Genomic DNA, 19,588 nt, shown 5'->3' on the forward strand with positions numbered 1-19,588 from the left:
ACCTCTTTTTAGCCCCTTCCCATCTGCCTTTAGTCCCAAGTAGAACAGCTTTTTCTGTAACTTGATTGCTTGATCCTTCATTTCTGAACCTGCACCTAACCTCTTTCTTTTCTGTCTTGCTTTTAATTGAAAAAACTTTGACATCGCAGTAATTTTTTCAACTTGTAGTTGTTGTTATACTTGAAATTGTAAAACAGAAGTTCCAGTTTTAAAAAATATATCAACTCTGATTTGCTCCTTAAAAGTCTTCATATTTGATAGTTTATGTCCTCTAGCCCTATCCTACTCAAGCTAGTCTCAGCAGTTCTTGGGCCTTTGCTCATTTCATATAAATTTTAGTACATCTTGGTCAATTTCTCCCTCCCCCCCCCCCAAAAAAAAATCATGCTGGGATTTTAGATTGGAATTACATCGAATCTGTAGATCATTTCAAGGAGAATTGAACTTTAGCCTATGAATATGGCATATATTTGCATTGGCCTAGATTAACTACTTTCAGTGATAATAACCACTTTGTTGGGATCTAAATCACATACCATACCATAAAGTTCACCCTTTAAAGTACATGTTTCAGCTTATTTATTTTCTGTCTCTGTGGATTGGCCTTTTCTGGACATGACATATATATATTGTGATCCTTTGTGACTGGTTTCTTTCACTTAGCATGTACTTAAGGTTTATTCATGTTGTAGTAACTACCAATAGTTTATTCCTGTTTATATCCAAATACTTTTTCCATTGTGTAAATATACCAGATTATGTTTATCCACTTATTAGTTGATGGGTATTTGGGTTTCCACTCTTTAGCTAATATGAATAATGCTGCGTAAACATTTATGTACAGGTTTTTGTTTGAACACCTGTTTTTGCTCTCTTGAGTATATACCTAGGAACAGTATGGTATGGCTAGGTCAAATGGTAACTGTATATTTAACATTTGCTGGGGAGCTGCTAAACTGATATCCAAAGTGGCTGCACCATTTTATATTCATTGTTTTTGCATATGATATCCAGTTGTCCCCTGCAGCATTTGTTGAAAAGACTAACCTTTCTCTATTGAGTTACCCTGATATTCTCATTGAAAATCAGTTGATCAGCTGCTTACAGGGCAAATAAATAACTTGTTTTCAATGGGGAGAGGAATCAGTTGATCAAAAAGTAGGAATTTATTTTTGGACTCTCAGTTCTATTCTGTTAATCTGTATGCCTATTCTTATGCCAGTACCACACGGTCTTGATTACTGTTGCTTTCTAGTTGGTATTGAAATCAGGAAGTGTGAGTCCTCCATTTTGTTAGGTTTCTTCATGCTTTGGTTATTCTGGGTCCCTTGCACTTCCGCATGAATTTTAGGATCAGCTTGTCAATTTCTCCAAAAGCCAGCTGGGCTTTTCATATAGATTACTTTGAATCTGTCAAGAATCATAAATGTCCTTCCATTTATTTAGATTCTCCTTTCATTTCTTTTAGTTAAATTTTATAGTTATCAGTATGTAAGTCTTGTACTTCTTTTTATTCCTAAGTATTTTATTCTTTTTTTGACGATATTCTAAACAGAATTATCTTTCTTAATTTCATTTTTGTATTATTTATTGCCACTATATAGAAACACAATTGATTTTTCCATATTGATCTTTTGTCCTGCAACATTGCTGAACTTTCTATGTTTATTATTTAGTACTGGGGTTTTTTTAGTGGATTCCTTTGCATTTTCATGTCATCTGTAGATAGAAATAGTTTTACTTCCTCCTGTTTAATCTGGATGATTTTTATTTCATATTCTTGACAAATTGCCTTAGCTAGAGTCTCCAAAACAATGTTAAGTAGAAGTGGTAAGCGCAAATATCCTCATCTTCCCCTGATATTAGGAAAGCATCCATCTTTTACCATTAATGATGTTACCTGTGGGTTTTCATGAGTGCCTTTATCAGCTTAAGGAAGTTCCCTTCTATTTCTAGTTTGTTAGTGTTTTTATCATGAGAGGATATTAGATTTTGTTGCTTGCACTTTCTGCATCTCCTGAGATCATCAAATAGTTCTTGTCCTACATATTATTGATATCATGTATTACTATTAGTTGATTTTTGAACATTAAGCCAACAATGTATTCCTGAGATAAATCCCATTTGGTCACGGTATATAATTCTCTTTAGATGTTGTTTGATTTGGTTTGCTAGTATTTTATTGAGCATTTTTATATCTGTATTCATAATGGATGTTGATGTGTATTTTTTTGTAATACATTTATTTTCAAATGTAAAACCAATCTTGCATTTCTGGCATAAATTCAAGTTGCTGATGATAATACATCATTTTTAGTAGATTGGTGTTTTTGGTATTTTGTTAGAATTTTTACACTTGTGTTCATATAAAAACTCGGCCTCCATTTAGCCTGTTTATGTTTTTGCTGTATTTTCATCAGATCTTGGTATCAGAGTTATGGTGACTTTATAAAAAGTATTGAGCAGTTTTATCCTTTGTGTGATGTCAGCATTATTTCTTACCTAAATGTTTAGAAGAATCTACCAGTGAGCTGCTTAGAATCTTCTCTAGGGTAAGATATTTACCTATAGATTTACATTTTTTAATAGATAAGATTATTCAGGTTTTTATTCTTTATTGTGTCTCTTCTGAAATGTGTTTTTCAAGGAATTTGTCCATTTCATCTAACTTCGCAAGTGTATTGGTAAAATTATTCATACTGCCCTCTTATTAATTTGTGTAGGACAGTTATACTTTATTTCATGTGTTGGTAATTTATGCCCTTCTGTCTCTTTTTGCCATCAGCCAAGAACTAACATTTATGAGCTTTTTTTCGTTGATTTTCTTAGTCATATCATTGATTTCTGTTCCTATTTCCCTTTTTTTGGTCTTGATTTGCTGTTTTGTTATTTGTGGTTTACCTTCTTGAGATGGATCTTTACATCATTGATTTTCTGCCCATCTCATGAATTACTTGCAATTAAAGACAAACTTTCCCTTTCAGCAGTGCTTTAATTGAATTTCACAAATTCTGGTATGTCTTTTTCATTATCATTCAGTTCAGGATATTACAATTCCAATTTGATTTCTTCTTTGACCCATACATCATGTATTAATGCATTGTTTAATTTACAACTACATGGGCATTTTCTAGTTTTCTTTTTGTTCCTGAATTATTTCAATTCTTTGGAATTTGTTGAGACTTTCATATGGCTCAGCCAGGTGTTCAGTTTTGGTAAATATTCTGTGTAGACTTCTAAAGTATGTGTTTTCTGGGCAGCCCTGGTGGCGCAGTGGTTTAGCGCCGCCTGCAACCCAGGGCATGATCCTGGAGACCGTGGATCGAGTCCCACATCCGGCTCTCTGCGTGGAGCCTGCTTCTCCCTCTGCCTGTGTCTCTGCCTCTCTCTCTCTCTCTCTCTCTCTCTCTCTCTCTGAATAAATAAAATCTTTTTTTTTTTTTTTTTTAGTATGTGTTTTCTGAATCTGTTGGGTATTATGCTGTATATCAGGTCAGATTTGTTAGTTGTATTATTCAATCTTTTATATCTTTACTGATTTGGTAGATGGAGTTCTGTTCAATCAGTTATTGCAGGAGATACGACATTTCCTTGTAGCTTATATAAGTTTTTGCTTTAAATATTTTGAACATGTATTATAGGTACATCTAAATCTAGGGTTACAAATTCCTGTTGAATTTGTCCTTTTCTCTTATAGAAAGTCCATCTTCATCTCTAGTAAATGTCTGAATTTAGCTACACCAACTTTTTTTTTGGTAAAATGTTAAGATGTATCTTTTCTGTATTTCTCTACTTTAAACCTTTTTTGTCTTTAAATGTAAATCGCATTTCTTTTAAGTAGTATATAATTGGATTTAATTGTTTTCATCCAATCTGATAATTATTGTCTTTGTTTTTTGGCAGTTATACTATGATGTGCCTGAGTATGATTTTCTGTGTATTTATCCTGTTCTCTGTCATGTAGAGCTTCCTGAATCTTGGCTTGGCTTCTTTCATCATTTTGGAAAATTCTTGACCATAACTTCTTCATATATTCTTTGCCACATTCTCTCTCTCCTTCTGGGACTCCAACATATGTGTTAAACTCTTATACCTGTCTTATATCTTTTCATGCCTTCTGCATTTTTCATCCCTTCTTTCTAAATTTCAATCTAAGTATTTTTTCTGTTCCACTTATTTCTTTTGTTATGCCTAATCTGCTATTAAATTTATTTATTAAGTCTGTATTTTCAGTTACTATATTTTCCAGTTCTAGGATTAAAGATTTTAGTTATCTTGTGAAATTCTCCATCTGTTCATTTATTTATATTACTCATTGTTCTTTTAATGTCCCTGTTTGATAACTCCAGATATAGATCACCTGAGGATCTTTTTCTTTTCTTTTCCTTCCTTTTCCTTTCCTTTCTTTTCAACAGTAAACACCTTTATTATATGAGTCGAAGAGAGGAGGGAGGAGGATTTATTGCTTTCTGGACCTTGATTTTCGTCAAATAGAACTCTAGCTTCTTGCCCTCTAGCACATAGCCATCTGCTCAGCCACACTACACTGGCCTGGTCTTCCAACAGTGCACACAAGAAGCCTGCCCTGATGGAACTGCACCTCCAAAAAACTGTTGATTTTTGGCATTCTTTTTTCTTTCATTATATTTCTTCTGAATTTTCTTTGATTCTTTTTTGTTTAAAATCTCTTCCTCCTTAGGAGTCAACTTAGCCCCCTTCTTGCAGCCCAGAGGTAGTACATAGTGGGACGCATACCATAATACTGTGCGCTGTAATGAGCACAGTACAATTCCTTATCAGGGTCTTGGTGTGGACTAATTCATTGTTGGATGCTTTGTAGACAATATCTGATAATTCCTTCCTGGTACTTATAACACTCAGCCCTCAAGAGAAGTTCCCCACATCCAGCCTCAAGGCAGGGTATTTCTTCTTGCCTCCCCAGATTGGGCCTGTGTGTATGTGGTAGAGCATCCTAGCTCATACATGTGCTTCTTGTAGTAGAGCTTTCTCTTGCCCCTCATCTTGCAGGGCTTGTACCACTTGTCTCAATAGATGCTCTTGAGTGCTGCTGAAAAGAGCAAAGATCTATTCCTGATATATTTCTTTCTTAGCTTTTAGTCATTTGGTCTTGCTTTCTGGAATACCTGGTAATTTTTAATTGAATACTGGACATTTAATGTAAAAATGTATATAGGTTCTAGTGACTTTATAGAGGCTCTGGATTGAATATGGGTAGATCCTTCTGTCCTGTCAAAGCTTATCTATTTCTAGTTTGCCCTCATTCCTAGAAAGTCAACCGTTAGTACAGTCTGTCTTCTCTGACTGTAGATTCAAATTTTTTTCTTCCTGTCTTTATGAAACTAATCAGTACTCTGTTTAGCTTTGTACTTGCATAGGAGTTGGTTTCTGTTTAATTTCTCTGAGTCTTGCTTCATGCGTGCACATTCAAGTAATTGGCAAATACCTTATGGGAGAATACACAGCAGCCTTGGGTTGTTTTTTCCTTTCAAACAGCCATTTTTGTATTCCAACTTCAATGAATATTTTTGAAGGCAAGATTAGTCTGACATTAGCTATAAATCAATCAATTGATCAATAGATAGGTATCTCCATCATAACTTGAAGAAGGCAGCCATATAACACTCCTAAACATAAGAGTTATCCTAGGGATCCCTGGGTGGCGCAGCGGTTTGGCGCCTGCCTTTGGCCCAGGGCGCGATCCTGGAGACTCGGGATCGAATCCCACGTCAGGCTCCCAGTGCATGGAGCCTGCTTCTCCCTCTGCCTATGTCTCTGCCTCTCTCTCTCTCTCTCACTGTGTGCCTATCATAAATAAATAAAATTAAATTTAAAAAAAAAAAGAGTTATCCTAAACACTGACTTTATTATGTCTTGTAAGGAAACATATCCCCAAAAACTTTGTTTCCAGACAAATGAGAAAAGATTGTTTATTGCTACCAAAAGCACTGCTCTTAAGACTATTTTAAAATTCTTATAATTGTTTTTTAGAGTATTCTGTCTTCTGCCACTTTTTTCTGCTTTCAGTAGTAATGCTTTATTTTTAATTGAGATGTAATTAATATATTAATCCCAGGATTGAGTCCCGTGTCAGGCTCCCTGCATGGAGCCTGCTTCTCCCTCTGCCTGTGTCTCTGCCTCTCTCTCAATCTGTCATAAATAAATAAGTAAGTAAGTAAGTAAGTAAAGTAAGTAAGTAAAGTAAATTTCCTTCCTTCCTTCCTTCCGCCCGCACCTGGGTGGCTCAGTCGGTTAAGCACATGACTCTTGGTTTCAGCTCAGGTCATGATCTCATGGTTGTGAGATTGAGCCCCACATTGGGCTCTGTGCTCAGTGCAGAGTCTGCCTCAGATTCTTTCTCCCTCTGTCCTGCCTGTGTCCCCTTTCCCCCCATCTCAAATAAATAAATAAAATCTTTAAAAATTTGCTACTTTTAGTTCATTGTGTTTAACATGTTACCAGATTTTATGATTGGTTAAATACTGGTAAAGATTAATTACTCCTAAATAAGTTTTACCTAAGGGTATTCAGATATTTATTAGATTTTTAAACTTACTTTTCTGAAGGTACTTTTATTTATAAAGATGATATTAATTTGGATTTCTTTATTAAAGACAGTAACACTGATTCTTTTCTCTTTTCAGAAAATGGTGTAAATGGAACAGTAACTTCAAATGGAGCTGACTCTCCCCGTAATAGAAAAGAGAAATCTTCATAATGAATTATAATCTAATTGATTAATGTCCCCAAAGAAATCTGCTTTTTACTATATCTTTCAGCACTAGAGATTTTTTCTGTCCTTGAAAATACAGTTTGTGCTCTTTGATTCTTGCTATTGTACTGTTGTTTCATGCATTTTTTTAAAGGGCATTTGAGGGAAGGATGATTACTATGAGTGAGAAAAATATTTTAGCTTAGACTAAGCTACCTGCCTTCAAAATAGTTTAGGGACCACCACCATATTTTATTTTGTTTTTTATCTTTGAACGTTTTTCTAATGATTTGGAGAGAGAACTATTTACAAAAATTCTACATAACAGTGATAAAATTTCTTGCTCTCACCAATTTTTTATATTAGCAAGATGGCCTCTTCCAGCAAGGTCATATTTTTTAAGTTATCTTTCAGGGTAAAATGGAAATACTATACAGTTGGAAGTCAAACTTTAATATGTTTTCAGTGTTCTCTAATTTTTAGGAATTTTTGTAGTCTTTACACCTCGGAAAAAAGATTTGTAAATTCACTATAATAATTGTGTGCTTTATTTTATAGGTAATGGTTGTTAATGTTACATCCCCATTTTAAAAAACAACAACATACTATTGGTTACAATGTGTGGAGAGTTATTGCCATATATATTGAATCAAAAATATATGAACATAAAAGTACCTGTGAAGTAAAATCCTTTCTTGTGCATTTTCAACACTTGTAAACTGGAAATCAGAAAATTAAATATTTACTATAAAGCAAATATGACTATAGCCCTTTTTGATATGTTTATTAATAATGATTCTTAATGGGGCTTATAAGGTCGATATGCACAGCATCTTAGAAAAATATTGTTTAACCTGCAAACCCTTTTTAAAAATAATGCCTACTTAATTTATATCTATAAAAGAATGTCGGGTAATTATATTTGGAAACATTTACTGCACTAATCTTAAAGAAATTGAAAATTCAGTTGGATAAATAGTCTTACAAAAGACAGTGCTTTATGTTATAACTATAGCTTTGGTCCCATCTTTAATTGAGAAGCATTTATCTGTATAAAACATATTTTTGGATAAATATATATATATATATTTGTATCTCTACAGAAAGGCTCTAAAAAACATTTGAGTAAAACATTTGGTTCCCTTTTCTATAATTATCCTTAAAAATTCTTATAGCTATATTTGGTTTTTTTGTTGTCTTCACAGTACCTATACTGCTCCTTTTGGTGTTCACATCTTGTTCTCCATTTCTCACTTTTGTCACCAGCTCATGTTTGTGCCATTTTTAGTATAAAAGTTGCAGGCTTGTTAGGTCTGCAGTTTAATAAGTTGCCATGCTGCAAGAAAGTTGTGCTTTCTATTTCCAGCTGTTTACTTACTTCCTGGAAAAAGTAGTAGCTCTCTGTAGCATCATGGAGTTTCAGTGGAACCAAATTTTTGCCAATAAAAACTGGCATTATATTGAACTATACATTGAGAAATCAATCAAAATAAAATTTTTACTTTCACAAGCTGTATCCTGGACGTTTTCTTTATTGTTGGCAAGTTTTTATGCTGTTTAAGATTTAATCTCATTAAAATGTACCATGTTTAAAGAGCATAATCTTGATAGACCTTGAGAACAGCCTTTCCCGGGACGCCTGGGTGGCTCAGTGGTTGAGCATCTGCCTTTGGCTCGGGGTGTGACCCCGGAGTCCCGGGATCAAGTCCCACATCAGGCTCCCTGCATGGAGCCTGCTTCTCCCTCTGCCTGTGTCTCTACCTCTCTCTCTCTCTGTGTGTCTCTCATGAATAAATAAATGAAATCTTTTTAAAAAAAAGAACAGCCTTTCCAAAAAAAAGTATTCTGCAAAAAAAAGAGGATTAGTTTCATATAATTTATGAGAGCTATTGAGGGAAAAATGGTTAGTAACCAAATTCAGAGACTACTGAGTTAAAGGTGTTTCTTTACTACAGGACTTTTCAACCCTTTATATGTAAATATGCTTCGTGATGCACCAAGAATGTTTGCAGTGGGGATATAACATGCAATGAATGTGTCTCAACTTTCTGGGCTGGGGAAACTTCTTTCTATGGAATTACCTAACAGCATTGTGTTCTATTCCATACACTATAGGTTTAGGAAAAGAAAAACTCTTTTATATGTAGCTAAAACTTTATAGGCACACATATATATACAAGTATAATTGTTAATTATATAAGCTCTAAATCCCCTCGCCCCAAATGCTTTCAGGAAAGTCCTTACTGACCTCCAGATCGTGCAGGGTGTGTTACTATCACCCGACCACAGGTCACCTTTGAAGCCTGATGGCAAGCCTGTAGGACCATGACCCAGGACAGCTGTCAGACTCACTGAGTAACCTTGAACTAGTTGCTTTGCCATTTGGGGATTCAGTCCTTGTTTCTGTAAATGCCTTTTTGCCTGTATTTTAGAATATGCTTGTGGGTGGTCCAGGTGGAACAAAAGTATTAAGTGCATTCTTCTAAAATTCAGTAACTCCACACAGTCAAAATCAGAACCAATCCTGAAACAAAGTTTCTATAGGTAAAGAAACAGGAGAAATTTTTAGTTGCACATTTTGTTAGCAATAGCCATTGACACCTTGTGTCTGCAAGGTGTTTCTAAAGGTTTTCACTGAAAACTAGTTCTACTGCCTGTCTACATATGGACAACAATAAAAATTTGTTTTTAAGTGATAGCTGTATTAATAATCTTTTTTCTCACAATTTGCATTTTTTCTCACAATTTTATTCAAAGCGTTGCTATTTTTTTTTTTCTTAACTCTCTTCTAAGCACCAAATTTTAATATCTAAGTCAATTCCTTGGGAAAGAAATACCATCAAGAACTTTCCTCCAGGACAAAACGATGATGTTCACGCCTCCAAACGACCAAATTTGAAATCTACCAAACTAAAAAAAAGCCCACACATTAAAAAAAGTAACATATATCACATTCTATGGGTTCCATGCATTTAGCAGCCTTTGCTTGTGCTATGTAATCATCCTTCAGCTGACTTTTAAAAAGTAGCACCCTACCTCATCAAAATAGTTTTTCCATTTGCTTTTTAATTAAAAATAATTAAAACGAAGGAATTCACAACTGCATGAATCATGTCAATGTCATGCATGCACAGCAGATGAAGGTAAGGAGGGCTCTTTACTGCACACATGATTAGGAGATACTGGTCTTCAAGGTTCAGCTTTCTTGCAAACTGAAAAATACCCACATTCCAAGTGATTGGAAGAGCCGATCTCAGAATCCCAAAGGACAATACTGGCACCCAAGAGGTTCAGGGAGTGACAGGGCTTTCGTCAAATTGACAGTTATTCTGTGTAATACGTTTCCCATCTTGTTTCAGTACTTTGAGAGGTCAAGAATCAGTCTGAAAGGGATCCCTGGGTGGCGCAGCGGTTTGGCGCCTGCCTTTGACCCAGGGCGCGATCCTGGAGACCCGGGATCGAATCCCACGTCAGGCTCCCGGTGCATGGAGCCTGTTTCTCCCTCTGCCTGTGTCTCTGCCTCTCTCTCTCTCTCTCTCTGTGACTATCATAAATAAATAAAAATTAAAAAAAAAAAAAAAAGAATCAGTCTGAGAAACTCCCATGTGGAATCTTCTGGAGATGTAGATTGGAATGGCTTTCAAATCATTAATCACATAATCACAGTCTCTCCCTTCTTTGGCATCTCTTCAGCACTGGAATACAGTCTTCTACTAGAAACTGAGACCAGTCTCCTTTAAGATGGTCTCAGGCATCACTACATTTTTTGCATTTTTTTTAATGTATTCATTCATGAGAGAGAGGCAGAGACCTAGGCAGAGGGAGAAGCAGTTTCCCTGAGGGGAGCCTGATGCGGGACTCAATCCTAGGACCCTGGGATCACGACCTGAGCCAAAGGCAGATGCTCAAAAACTGAGCCACCCAGGCATCCCTCGCTTGTATTTCTCACATCCATGGACCATCATTTGGGTCACTCTGTACCATAGTGACCACCTTTGGTTTCAGTTTGATAATTTCACATAATATGCTCCCATCTCCACCCCCTAGAATCAGTGGGTTTTTGCCACTGTAGTCTTTTCCACCACCCATGATAGCCTACATATTCCCAAATCACTCTCTGCTGGGTTAACACCCCCACTAAGATTGAGAATATTTCCAAATTGCTTCAAATGTAGGATTTTAATGTTCTATAAGGTAAATCTTCATCATACATTATTTACTTACGTCAGAAAAAAGCAGGCCACCATTGGGCCTGTATCTGTGGGCCAGTATCTGTCTATAGCCTCTCCTCAAACTGTGGGTGGTAATCATTTCCCCTGCCCAATACTGTCCTCAGTTCTTTCATTCTTTCTTCTACCGTGTTCAAAAGACTGTCAACTTCTTGGCCCTGTGAATTGCCATCATAACCCAAGGTCCAACACCACCAATCCCTACGGGTAATTCTCAAATTGGCAAAGCTACCATTTTTGTTTATGTAGGTTGCTAAATAACCATGGTCTTGCCTGCTGGGTAGACTCTGTCATCCTTTGCTCCTGGAAAATGGACTGGAGGCCTTTTAGAATGGTCTCACCATCAGTTTCAATGTGGAGCATGAAGTTGAGAGTGCTGGGGATCCCTGGGTGGCTCAGCGGTTTAGCGCCTGCCTTTGGCCCAGGGTGTGATCCTGGAGTCCTGGGATCGAGTTCCACATCGGGCTCCCTGCATGGAGCCTGCTTCTCCCTCTGCCTGTGGCTCTGCCTGTGTGTGTGTGTGTGTGTGTGTCTCTAATGAATAAACAAATAAAATCTTAAAAAAAAAAAAAAAAAAAGTTGAGAGTGCTGTGCCACGCTGCCACCATAATGAGGCGAAGCCCTCTGCCATGCCTGGAGGAGATGACCACGGGAGACTGAGGCTGCGGGACATGCAGGCTGCAGCCCATAGGGAGTGCCCACCTTTTTTACATTTTTAAAGGAATGATTTCAAAAGTAACCCTGAAGGAAACTCTAGGGTAATGCTTAAACAGATGGTTCTTTCCAAAGATCACCCTTGCTGTGTGATAGGTGATTCATTAAGAATCATCTACTGTAAAATTTCAATACAAGGCAGGTTTGGGAATTTTAAAGCAGACATTATTAGCAAGTGTTAGTTGGGAAAATGAAAGACTAGTAAGCCAGGACATGAAGAGAGTGAATGGGATTGGACTGAGTCTCTAGGTGCTTTAGAAACCGGGAATACAGCTCAATCCCCTAGGATGAAATGAGGCAAGAAGACAAGTTCATAATAATAGTGCCTTGTTAATCTGGTTACTGAGCACTTTTTAAAAGCTATTAGCCACCTACAGAAAACGACACATCTCCGTGGCTTTGCTCTAGCTTGTGAAGACAGCAGAGAGCTAGTACTTACAAAGACAAACTAGTCCTGTATTTAAGCATGATTTGCTTTACAAAAAGCGCTCTACTAGGTATCTACATGCCACACATTAACCAGCTTTATTCAATACCATTCAGGAAAAGGCTAAGCCAATTTGTCTAGCCTAACTATTCTTAGTGAAAATAATTGTGTTTGCTTAAAGCTGAAATCAAACACTTAGATGTCCTGAAAACAAAAAGAATCAGAAAAATAAAAATTAAAAACTTTAGGTCCATCACACCGTCTAAATCATGACTGTTAGTAACTTTGAGGGTAAGTGAGCCAAAAAAACAAAACATTCCAAACTTCAACCAATTCAAGTAATAACTTTGTTGATTTTTGTTAACATTAATAAGCACTTAATGGTAAGAATAGTAGACCAGAGTCCGAATCTTGACTCCTTCACTGATAACTCTGTGTGGTCTCATGTCTGTGTCTCAGTTTCCTGAGATACCTAATAGCAGCTACCCCACAAGGTAGTTCTGCAAACTAAGATAGTGCATATAAATTGTGCATAGCTCCATGCCTGATGCTGAGTGTTAGTTGTCAGTTCCTAAGGTTGTGAAAAACACAGTAAAGAAATGGCTAATAGGGATCCCTGGGTGGCGCAGCGGTTTAGCGCCTGCCTTTGGCCCAGGGCGCGATCCTGGAGACCCGGGATCGAATCCCACATCGGGCTCCCGGTGCATGGAGCCTGCTTCTCCCTCTGCCTGTGTCTCTGCCTCTCTCTCTCTCTCTGTGTGACTATCATAAATAAATAAAAATTAAAAAAAAAAAAGAAATGGCTAATAATATTAAGTAATTTTAATTGTTGCTGCTTCTCCATATATGATCTGTTATACAAGGTTTTGAGCACTCATGTTCTCTAATGCAAGTACAGTGTTTCATGGTTGTTATTCTTCAGTAGGCAGGCCAATAAAGTTGCATGAGATGTTCAAGCCAACATTACAGCCATTTAATCATTGCAAGACTGCAAGCATGCTTATCCATCACAAAAGTTCATAAATCAAACATCCAAGTATATACTGAATCATTTACACTTATGGTGATCCAACAATTATAAAAGCAGCAAAGAGCATGTATAGTTTCTAAAGAACGATTTTTTTTTTAAATCAGATACCTAGGGTTTATGAAACCATAATTTCATTTAGATGGTGTGTACAACTTCCAGAGAATTTTTAGTTTTTTGGAGTTCCCTTACTTTCTAATGGGAAGTATCAAAGTCCATCAGGTAAATAAGAATATTTACCTGGGATAAGAAAAGAGGGTATTCCAAGCTATGTTTATCAATATACTTGAACTAATCTCATAAAATGTCCTACAAATTGCAATTCAGCAAATGGACCAGAAGCACTGGCTGTTAACAGTGTGTGTGTGGGGGGGGGGGGGGGAGACATATATACATAAGTGTGGATAATGGATGAAATGGACTAAAATCTGAAGACTAAGTTCCTTACTCTGTTGTCTACTTAATGACTGACTTCTGGAGTAATCATTTTTTCCTTCATCAACTATGAAAAACTATGATAAAACTTTTTTATGAGCACAATTAGAGAATATTTTTTTAAGATTTTATTTATTCATGAGAGCCTGACACAGAGAGAGGCAGAGATAGGTAGAGGGAGAAGCAGGCTCCCCATGGGGAGCCCAATGTGGGACTTGATCCCAGAACCCCGGGATTACACCCTGAGCGAAAGGCAGATGCTCAACCACTGAGCCACCCAGGTACCCCAAGAATAATTTTTTAAATGCAATTTTACCTGACTAATTTAGGTTAGTAGTGACCTCCTGACCAATTAGAGTGGTCCTTTTCTCTTTCTTGCTGATTTCACTCACAACAAATGAAACTATAAGATACAGGTCATTTATTACTTAGATCAGAAAGGCAAAATATGCTAAGTACATGAAGAATAAAAAATTAAGTGTGGTTTTTAAAAAGTGAATTCCACGGCTAAAATTAACCACACAGGAAACAACAGATGTTGGTGAGGATGCAGAGGAAGGAGAACCCTTGTGCACTGTAATGGGAATGCAAACTGGTGCAGCCACTCTGGAGTACAGTATGGAGGTCCCTCAAAGAGTTAAAAATAGAGCTACCCTATGACCCAACGATAGCACTACTAGATACTTACCCAAACAATACAAAAATACTGATTCGAAGAGATATATGCAACCCAATATTTATAGCCTAGCATTACTCAATGGTAGCCAAACTATGGAAAGAACCCAAGTGTCCATTGACTGATGAATGGATAAAGAAGATGCAATGGACTATTATTCAGCCATCATAAAGAATGAAATCTTGCCATTTGTAATGATGTGGATGGAGCAACAGTGTATTATACTAAACAAAATAAATCAGTCAGAGAAAGAAATACCATGTGATTTCATTCATATGTGGAATTTAAGAAACAATACAGATGAACATATGGGAAAGGGCTAAAAAAGAGAGAGAGGGAAACAAACCATAAGAGACTCTTAATGATAGAAAACAAGCTGAGGGATCTCTGGGTGGCGCAGCGGTTTAGCGCCTGCCTTTGGCCCAGGGCGGGATCCTGGAGACCTGGGATCAAGTCTCACGTTGGGCTCCCGGTGCATGGAGCCTGCTTCTCCCTCTGCCTGTGTCTCTGCCTCTCTCTCTCTCTCTCTCTTTCTCTGTGTGACTATCGTAAATAAATTAAAAAATAAAAAAAAAGAAGAAGAAACTTTGAAAAATTCAAAAGAAATAAGCAAGGCTTGGGGTGCCTGGGTGGCTCAGTCGGTTGAGTGACTGGTTCTTGGTTTTGGCTCAGGACCATGATCTCAGCGTTGTAGGATCAAACCCCACCTTAGACTCCGTGCTGAAGACTCTCTCTCCCTCTGCCTCTCCCCATGGACACACTCGTGCTCTCTCTCAAATAAATAAATCTTTTTTTAAAAAATGGAAAGAAGCAAGCCCCGGTTCAACTTTATCTTTAAAAAAACTTACATAACTGCACTCAGTGAATAGAAAGCCGGGTTCACACCTTGAAGTCATTTCTTTGTTGATACTATGGTAAGGGGGTCAGTTCTGCCACAGTGCAGAAACGATACAGTGGAATAAGATGGAGATAGGGAGATAGCCATTTACCAAAAAGAAATCTTTTTCTGAAAAGAAATACTCCACCGTGATGCTCATTGAAATTTATGGAGCAAGCACATTTCTAAACATTGGCCATTATTCAGACAGCTCAGGCTCATCTCATGTTTTCTTCTATTATAGAGCATCTTAATTTTGTATGGCTTATGGGTTGTTTTTTTTGTTGTTTTAATAAACACTGAAACAATAAAGAATTTAAAATGCAAAGCCATCTTGCGGACTGTAGCTTCAGGTTTAAGTAATCACTGCTCTCCTTGTTTTACCGTATTTTGACGAGGGCCAACGTTCTAATTACCGTCCAGCATCTCTTGTTCAGCAGGCGGTGCCAATCACACCCCATTATCTATTGATGTGGAGTAAGTGCCCGTTAGGGGCTGCTGCAATCACCACCCTAATTTTCCGCTCACGCTCCATCCACGTCAGCGCTCTCGTCTCCAGAGGTAAGAGCAGCTGTACTCTCTGTACTCATTAACCCAGCCGCCCTTGACATTTGTTCCTTTTTTTTAAAAAAACCTAATGTCGCAAATTCTCCACTAAAGGAAAGACTTTCAGCCTGCGATTTTTTTTTGCATTGATTATTTCAGCTGTGTTCCAGGATCTGCCTTTGCATCTAAAATAGTATTCTCACATTTCACACACTGAGGTTCAAAATTCCAAACAGAAGCCCCACACGGGACTGTGATTTGATGCCACTGAATGGCCCGGGGGGGGGGGGGGGGCACTGAGTTGGATGTAGGTCCAGAGCTTCATCCATTGATCTGAATTTGGCCTTAAAAAGCATTAGCAATTTGTTTCTTCTTGGTATTACCAACTGCTGAACAACCTGAAGCGATCAGTTATGTAGGCTATTTTACAATTACTGTTTCTCGTTTCAGAAAAGCTTAGTTTTGATGTGTTCCTCCCCTGTTCCGACCCTCCTTTAGCTCTGCAAATGTCTGTGCTTGAGAGGAGAGCTTGTATTAATTACACTCTATCTTCATCTTCCCCCATGTGCAGCAGGGTTCCAGTGGCTCGCATCTTGCATCTGAAATGGAAGAAATGATATTTGCATTTTTATATCCTCATATAGCAAAGGACCAGCCTCTCCTACCTCTGTTCCCAAAATACTCTCCCATAGCCCATTCTTTATTGTCCGTGATCTTTTTTTTTACCTAAGGCAAAATAATGTCGTACTTTATCGATTCTAAAATGTTCTCCCCCGATACGTTAGCATCTCTGGATTAAGAGTGGGTTTTTCAATCAGTGGCGTGTCATAATCACCAGCATTCTTCTTAGTGCACACAAAATAAGGATTTAAAAAACGTGGTGAATTTTTTGACTGTATGAAATTCAGCAAAAATTGGTAGCATTTACTGAAGTCTTACCATGTGTCAATTATTATTTTAAGTGTTCCTCCACCTTATTTTGACCCTCCACAGAAACTCTATGGCAGCCCAGGTGGTGCAGCGGTTTGGCGCCTGCCTTCAGCCTGGAGCGTGATCCTGGAGACCCGGGATTGAGTCCCACGTCGGGCTCCCTGCATGGAGCCTGCTTCTCCCTCTGCCTGTGTCTCTGCCTCTCTCTGTGTGTCTCTCATGAATAAATAAATAAAATCTTAAAAAAAAAAAAGAAACTATGAATAGGGAGGATTATTAGCCCTGTTTTACAGAAAGGTGAAGTGACATAGTGACAAAGCCAAGCTTTGAACACGGGTCTTTGACCGAGTAGCTGCTCCTCACTGTGTTCCACCACACACCCTTGCAAGAGGATCATTTGATTTGATCTTCAGTGTTCTTCCTTCCAAAGAGTTTTGCAAAGATAAAGCTACAAACTATAAAATATTAATCATGTAAAGTAAAATAGCATAGGAAGTATTTTAATGTATTCAATAACACCGATAGACCTTTTTCTGGATATTACGAGTCTACAAGAATTCCTAGAACACAATCCCTACCTTCAAGGTCTCATAGTCTAGTGTGAGAGGCAGACATCCCAGACAATAATATCAACAGTGAGGAAAGTTCTAGAGCAGGGGCAAGTACTAAGGACCTCAGGTATACAGCTGAACTTGAACCAGACTGTCTGGTTTCTGAGAGAAGGCTCCCCTGAGCCTTGAGGCTGTTTTGAATCAGGAGAATTTGCTTCAGGCTTCCTGTACGTTGGATGATGAATGAATGGGTGAGCTAATGAATCAATCAATCACTGAAAAAGGCAACCGGCTTGAAAGAAACGGAGCCCACAGCCTGGGGTCATGGATGTGTAAGGAGCAATCATTGAAACCACAGCCTTGAGGGAGCCTGAGAAGGAATGGAAAGAGGTGAAGAGGTGCTAGAGGTTGTGCAAACCAACCAAAAGGGCTTCAAGGGGGAGTGTCAGCAGTGTCCGAAGTTGCAAAGAAGAAAAAATAGAGACTGCAAAACGCTGGTCGAATTCTTTCCCTGGAAGTCCGATGCCCTCGGAGGAGAGCAACAGGATGCTACTAGGTTCCCTCTGCCTCATTTTCACTTAGGGACCTAAGGTCTAAAAGGATCCAGTGGGATCCTTGTGCAGCCTCAACTCCCAGGCGGGCAGCAGGTGTTGGACGCCTCCCAGCTTGGGGGGAAGAGGTTGTGAGGCAGTTTTGCAGTCACAAGCCACCACCCCACCCCAGCCTGCAGAAGATCCAACTGGCAAAGTGCAGGTGAGGGGGTCAGGGGTGCGGGCACACTGCCCCCCACCCTCCCCTCACTGGGGGCTGTGCAGGGGCATTCCAAGACCCCGTGCATGGGGCCCCAGGGCACCCCTCCAACCTGCCAAGGTTGGGCACACATTTGCAGCTCTTTCTCAGGCCCCTGGTTTCAGTTTTAACTACTATTATATCAGCTCTTGTGACTGCAAGTGACTTTTTAAAAAAGATTTTGTTTGTTTGTTTGTTTGATGAAAGAGAGCACGAGCATGGGTGGGGGTGGTAGGGCTGGGGGGAACGGCAGAGGGAGAGGGAGAAACAGACTCTGGGCTGAGCAGGGAGCCCCACACCAACCTGGATCCCAGGACCCTGGGATTGTGACCTGAGCCAAGAGCAAACACTTAACCGACTGAGCCACCCAGGCTCCGTTGAATGGACAATGAACAAATAAAATTAAGCATCACTGTCAAACCCAATTCGTTGAATGAAAAGATTATGAGCAAAAATCAGGAGAGAAAAGAAAAGATTGCATGTCACATGGTCGTTGTGGCCGGGCTGTCACTAAACAGCTATCAGGACTGAGTTGCAAGCATTATGCCTATGGTGTGGGGAGCGATAACCTAGGCATGATTCCCACCCTCACTAGGCCTGAAGTGGCAAGACAAGTAACTGCACACAAAATATACTCTAGTGACTGAGTATATGCATCTTTTCTCTCCATTCTTGTTTTACCCCCCACTCTTTCTCCTGTGAAGACACTGACTGGTGAGAGCTAATTTTCCTGGGACACTCTCAGCAATGTTTATAAATCTGATAGGCAAAGTGCTTGTGTGTTTTCCAGAGTATATACTTAGTATTACTTTATCATTTTGTTCCTCCTCCCCATATCATTGAGCGCTGTAGAAGGAGACCTTGTAGTTTAGTAAAAGAGAGAAGACATTACACTAAGTAGTTCAATGGGAGGGCCCAGGAGGAGCTTGCATCTCAGCTGGAAGGCCAAGAAAGACAGCAACTGGCTTTTAGAGACAAACATGGTTGATTTCACAGTTGCAAGCTCTGATTTAAGTCAGAATAAAAAGCTACATGAAATCAACTAAAAGGAGTCTGCTGTCTGGTGCTCCAACAATTAGTTGAAAGGCTCCTACTTTGAAAATAATTCACAGCCCCCTCATCTTTTAAGCTGATGCTGCTCAAACTACAACCAAGGAACAGTTCCTCTTCTGTCCTGTGAATTGTTTGTAACCAGTCCACAATGAGGTAAGTACAAAAAACTAAGTAAGCATTTAGGACTTTAATGGCAATTTGGCAGAATAGTTTTAGGTCTGCTGAATTGAAAAAAAAAAAAAAGGGAAAGAAATGAGTTTGTGTTTTGTATGTCTTTGGATTTTTTTTCACTGAATTTTTCTATTTATTTTATTATTATTTGTAAAAAAATATTGATGATAGATGATATCGATGATAGATAGATGATAGATAGATAGAGATAGATTCACAATGAATTTAAGACAAAGTCGGTCCTTGTACACAGGTGTTCTGAGAGTCGTTGCTCAGAGCCACTCAGTGGGCCTCAAACGCAGTCCACACAAAAGAACTGGCAGTTAAATACAACAGTTCCTGAAGGATCCAGAAACACTAGTGACAAGTCAGGAGGCACCCTGTAGACGTTCTCATTCAAAACAGAGTTCTTGGCCAGATTGTTGGCAGCTTT

General features: G+C 38.5%; 1 protein-coding gene and 2 pseudogenes across 2 annotated transcripts in view; 1 reads left to right on the forward strand and 2 right to left on the reverse strand.

Annotated features, from left to right (window-relative positions):
* The window catches only part of TRAM1 (translocation associated membrane protein 1), a 33,469-nt gene extending 25,229 nt beyond the window's left edge, over positions 1-8,240 (forward strand). For both annotated transcript variants that reach the window (XM_026012406.2, XM_026012398.2), the window contains one exon: positions 6,663-8,240. In XM_026012406.2, the coding sequence (XP_025868191.1) occupies positions 6,663-6,736 (74 nt within the window). In that variant the 3' untranslated portion in view covers positions 6,737-8,240. The remainder of the gene's footprint in view (positions 1-6,662) is intronic.
* LOC140595032 (small ribosomal subunit protein eS8 pseudogene) lies at positions 4,428-4,971 on the reverse strand (annotated as a pseudogene).
* Positions 8,241-9,983: 1,743 nt separating the features above from the next.
* LOC112932447 (spermine synthase-like) overlaps positions 9,984-19,588 on the reverse strand; it is a 120,522-nt pseudogene continuing 110,917 nt past the window's right edge.

Source organism: Vulpes vulpes, chromosome 13 (assembly GCF_048418805.1).
Source record: "Vulpes vulpes isolate BD-2025 chromosome 13, VulVul3, whole genome shotgun sequence".
Classification (NCBI taxonomy): Eukaryota; Metazoa; Chordata; class Mammalia; order Carnivora; family Canidae; genus Vulpes; species Vulpes vulpes.